This window comes from Bos indicus, chromosome 21 (assembly GCF_029378745.1).
Source record: "Bos indicus isolate NIAB-ARS_2022 breed Sahiwal x Tharparkar chromosome 21, NIAB-ARS_B.indTharparkar_mat_pri_1.0, whole genome shotgun sequence".
Lineage (NCBI taxonomy): Eukaryota > Metazoa > Chordata > Mammalia > Artiodactyla > Bovidae > Bos > Bos indicus.
Window position 1 is genome coordinate 69,886,879 of NC_091780.1, and position 4,841 is coordinate 69,891,719.

The window sequence follows — 4,841 nt, forward strand, 5'->3', positions numbered from 1 at the left end:
GACCAGGCACTGCCGGGGCCTGGGTGTGAGCAGACAGGTGCAGTGGGTGCCCAGCGGGTCCCTTCACCTTCTGACCTGCTCTTCTCCGTCAGAGGCAGCAGGTAGGCAGCGGGTGCGCGCCCCTCCTCCGTCCCGGGGTGGACGTGGCTGCGATGTTGGGGGCGGTGCTCAGTGAGGGCAGGGTGGGGACTCCGATGGGTGGAAAGCGGCCTGAGCCTCCAAACCCTAGCATGCTCCCCGGATGGCTGCTCACTGCCCCTATTCTTTGGTCTCAGATGAGGACAGGGGAAGGCGGAGGAACCCAGGACCCAGGGTCTCTGGGAGGCGGCACCGCGTCCCCAAACGAAGTCCCGTGGGGCCACCTGCAGATGGGCGGCAGCCACCCGGGCCCGCCTCGGGGCCAGCTCCGCGGTAAGGCCGCCTGTTGCCGGCGATCAGAGTCGCCCTGGTCGGCGGCCTGGGTGTGGGCTGCCGCGGAATTTCAGGGCGCCCGCAGGCCAGTTTTCCTCGGGTTGCGGAGTGACGCGGGTGGAGAGGTTTCCCGGGCCGCGCATGGAGCCCGGGGGCGTCTGGCTTCCTAGTGCCGAGGCCCCGGGCGCCGCTGCCGTGCAGTGCTGTCGCCCTGGCAACCGGCGCCGCTGAGGGGGTGGGGGCGCGGAGACCCCAGTCCGGGTCCGGCGGGCGCCGGCGGCCGGGAGCGTGGGGCGGGGCCTCGGGCCGGGGGCGGGGCGCGCGCGGGGGGGGGCCGCCGCGGAGCGGAGGAGAGCGCGGCCTCGGCGGGCGCGCAGACAAGCTCCGTGGGGCCGGGCCCCGCGCGCGCAGAATCTGGCCGGCGGCGGGTAGGTGCGGGCAGGGCACGCGGGCAGGGCGCCCCGGTGAGCCCCGAGTGCCCGGCCGCAGGGGTGGCAGGGTGCAGCGGCGGCGCTGCAGGGGTGAGGCCTGGCGGCTGGACTGCCTGGACCAGGCCCTGTCGGGGGAAGCGGGCGAAGCGGATCGAGGAGCCTAGACGCAGGCTGCTGGGAGCAGCCCAACCCCTTCAACGGCCTCACCTCTGTCCGATCGGGCTGCGGGAGGGCCGCCTTTTCCTCTCGCCCTACCACCCCTTGTGGGCACTGAGGGATGCGTGCGAGGCGCCAGGGAAGGGGCGGGCAGCGAAGTGCCCGGAGGCCCCGGAGTCCGTGAGGTCCGGGCAGCCAAGCAGGAGGCCCCGGGCCGGGCTCAGGACGGCTGGGGCAGCAGGGCCTGGGGCTGGTCCCCAGGGAGAGGCCCGGTGGCTGCGGGGGAAGGGCGGCCAGGCCCTGGCTCCGGCCTTCTGGGGCAGGGGCTGGGGTTCCCTGCGTGAGCGCCTGTCGGGACAGGGTCTGTTTGGCCCCGGCGGCCCTGGCCCAGGTCTGATGAACGCGTCAGGGAGTGGAAACGCCCGTGGAGTGGATGGGAGGCGGGGTGCGCGGTGCAGCGGTTCTTTGGCTCGTTGGCCGGGCCAAGGGCTGGGATGAAGGAGATGCCCAGGCCTCTGCTGCAGCCACAGGAGGGGGGGCTTCGTGGGTCAAGTGTGTCCACACAGTGAGGGTGAAGAAGGGGTGTGTGTGTGATGGGGGGCAGGAGCTCATGGAATTGTGGGCGCAGGGGCTAGGCCGATGACCCTCCCAAGGCATCTTCTACTCCAGGCGTCCACACTCAGCATGCTGGGGTCCTGCATGTGGCGGCAGAGACCCTGGGAGGTGGGTGCCAGGTGGGGCAGCAGCCAGGATGAAACCAGGGCTGGAGGTGCCCACTTGGAAGGGGGCCTTCCTCCCCAGGCAGTGGGGGCTGTGGTGTCACCAGGGGAGGCCGAGCACGGGCTCCACAGTCGCGGGTGACATTAAATTTTATGTCTTTGTCTAGACAGGGCAGTAAACAGAGCCCTGGGGCCAGGGGTGCTGTGGGGGAGAGCGGAGGGGTGGGGAGCCTGGCTAGGAGTGAGCCTCAAGTGACTTTTGGGTGGATGAGGCCGGGGCCCTCTGTCTTTCCCGAGGGTGTCAGCGGGCACAGGGGTGCTGACCCACAGCCTGGTGTCGGGCTGTGACCAGCTCCGCCGTGACAGCCAGTGCCAGGGGTGTGAGAGGGGCGCAGGGGCTTGTGGCCCCGTGAGGAGCAAAGGAGGCTTCCTAAGATTGCCCCCAAGGCTCGGGGGCAGGGAGCGACTGGGGGCCCACCCCTTCATGGTGAGCAGGGCGAGCTGGCGTCAGGGCTGGGGGAGTTCAGAGGGCAGGAGACGCTGCCAGCGCAGTAGGGCAGCAGGGAGCCACGGTGCGCGCAGGGCGGAAGAGAACGGGCCACACGCCCTGTGGACGGTGGACCAGAGGCGAGACCGAGTTTGCGGAAGCAGGGAGGAAAGATGCCGGGGCTGCGAGGCAGGGGCGGGGTGGGGGGGCGCGGAGGGGCTTTGGGGATGGAGCCCCGGGGACCTGGATGACTCTCAGTCCCGGATCGGAGAACCTGCCCAGAGCCCCGGCTCCTCGCGCCTTCGCTTCTCGCCGAGCCGAGGGCGCAGGCCCGCCTCCCTCCCGGTGCGGCGCCGCGAGCAAGGCCGCCCAAGCGGGAACAGCCGCGGGACGGGACTCCGGGCGAGCGGCGCGGGCCGCTGGAGCCGGAGGGACAAACCCTCGGGGCGCCGGGGCCGCGCGCGGCGGGGAGTAGCCGCTTCCGTCCCCGTCCCCCCTCGGCTTCAGCGGGAACGCGGCCCCGGCCTCAGGTGCGCCGGCGGCGCCCCCTGGAGGCCCGGGCTCGGCGCGCGGCCCCTCGTGCGCGCGCGTGCGGCAGAGCCCGGCCTGGGGCCCGGACAGGGTCCCTCGGTGGAAGCGCGCCAGGGGCTGGGGGTCGGCGGGGGGGGCGGGGGAGGAGCGGCCGCGCGCTCTGCGTGCTGACCCCGTCTGCTCTGATCTCCCCAGATTCCGAGCTCGCCGGCCCGGAGCAGCGGCGCCCTCGGGGCGGCTGGACAGGCCCCGCGCCATGCCCGAGGGCTGAGTGCCGCCGCCGCCGCCGCAGGGCCTCGTCCCGCCTCGCGTGGGACCGCGCGCGCCCAGGTCGGGGCCCAGGCGGCCGACCATGGTGCTGCCTCCCCCGGACCGGCGCCACGTGTGCCTGACCACGCTGGTGATCATGGGCAGCATGGCGGTCATGGACGCTTACCTGGTGGAGCAGAACCAGGGCCCGCGGAAGATCGGCGTGTGCATCATCGTGCTGGTGGGCGACGTGTGCTTCCTGCTGGTGCTGCGCTATGTGGCCGTGTGGGTGGGCGCCGAGGTGCGCACGGCCAAGCGCGGCTACGCCATGATCCTCTGGTTCCTCTACATCTTCGTGCTGGAGATCAAGCTCTACTTCATCTTCCAAAACTACAAGGCGGCGCGGCGCGGCGCGGCCGACCCGGTGGCGCGCAAGGCGCTGACGCTGCTGCTGTCGGTGTGCGTGCCGGGCCTCTTCCTGCTGCTGGTGGCGCTCGACCGCATGGAGTACGTGCGCACCTTCCGGAAGCGCGAGGACCTGCGCGGCCGCCTCTTCTGGGTGGCGCTGGACCTGCTGGACCTGCTGGACATGCAGGCCAGCCTGTGGGAGCCGCCGCGCAGCGGGCTGCCCCTGTGGGCCGAGGGCCTCACCTTCTTCTACTGCTACATGCTGCTGCTGGTGCTGCCGTGCGTGGCGCTCAGCGAGGTGAGCATGCAGGGCGAACACATCGCACCGCAGAAGATGATGCTCTACCCGGTGCTCAGCCTCGCCACCGTCAACGTGGTGGCCGTGCTGGCGCGCGCCGCCAACATGGCTCTGTTCCGCGACAGCCGCGTCTCCGCCATCTTCGTCGGCAAGAACGTGGTGGCGCTGGCCACCAAGGCCTGCACCTTCCTGGAGTACCGGCGCCAGGTGCGCGACTTCCCGCCACCCGCGCTGGCGCTGGAGCTGCAGCCGCCCGCCCCGCAGCGCAACTCGGTGCCGCCGCCCCAGCCGCTGCACGGCCCCCCGGGCCGCCCTCGCGGCCCCTCGCCCACGCGCGATGCCCTGGACACGTGACCGGGACCCCCGGATTCTGAGACGCCTGGCGGCAGGCGCGCGCGGTTTGCATGGGATGGGGTGGGGTCGGGTGCGGAGAGCGCCCCTACCCGCGGGGCCCGCGGCCGCGCCTTCATCTCAGGGATCCCTCGGACCACGGACCTCTGCCCCGGCCCGTGAGCCAGTGTGTGCGGCCGGGGCGGAGCGGGGAGGGTCCCGCCTCCACCCGCGGCGTTCTGGGTGGCAAGGGAGCACAGAGTGGGCCGAGGTCTGGTCCCTTGGGGTCCCTCGGTGGGGGCCTCTGGCTCAGCGTTTGGGACCGAGGAGGCCTCTGTCATTTTAAAGACTCGTGTTTACAGTTTTGTATGTAACGTGGCTGTGCTTTGCCTGTTTGATGCGTCCAGTCTCTGACAGCTGGGGAGGGGCGTGGGCGGGTCGGGGTGTGCTCCAGTGATGGCGGGGTGGGGCCTGTGTCCTTCCCAGGCCTCCTCCCAGGGGCCTCTCCCCAGCCCCTGCGCAGGCGCAATTGCTCGGGCATTCTGAGACAAACCCTCCAGCCTCCCCGTTCCTGTCGCCACCCCCACCCCTGATCCCCGAGATGCTGGCCCTGTCCCTGCCCCGCCCCCACCCCGTCCCCGCCCCCGCGCCCCCAGCCCAGAAGTGTCCAGCGCCCAGGTTTCCCTGGCACCCTGGGGGCTCTCCCTGGCCAGGACAGCCAGATGCCAGATGGGACCCGGCCCCAGCTTGGCTCCCTGTGGCCCGGGTCAGGGGAGTGGAGCCCAGATGCCTGGGGAGCCGGCGGCACCGGGGGCCCAGGG

The 4,841-nt window shown here is 72.1% G+C and overlaps 1 protein-coding gene across 1 annotated transcript; it reads left to right on the forward strand.

Annotated features, from left to right (window-relative positions):
* The first annotated feature begins 3,086 nt into the window (after window positions 1-3,086).
* TMEM121 (transmembrane protein 121) lies at window positions 3,087-4,394 on the forward strand. Its single transcript, XM_070775907.1, has one exon. It carries the CDS (start codon window positions 3,088-3,090, stop codon window positions 4,042-4,044), a length of 957 nt encoding a protein of 318 aa, XP_070632008.1. The 5' UTR covers window position 3,087; the 3' UTR covers window positions 4,045-4,394.
* The last annotated feature ends 447 nt before the right edge of the window (window positions 4,395-4,841 follow it).

What these genes read in the sequence shown, in the direction of transcription:
- TMEM121 (XM_070775907.1), top strand. Translation starts at nt 3,088, where the DNA reads ATGGTGCTGCCTCCCCCGGACCGGCGCCACGTGTGCCTGACCACGCTG.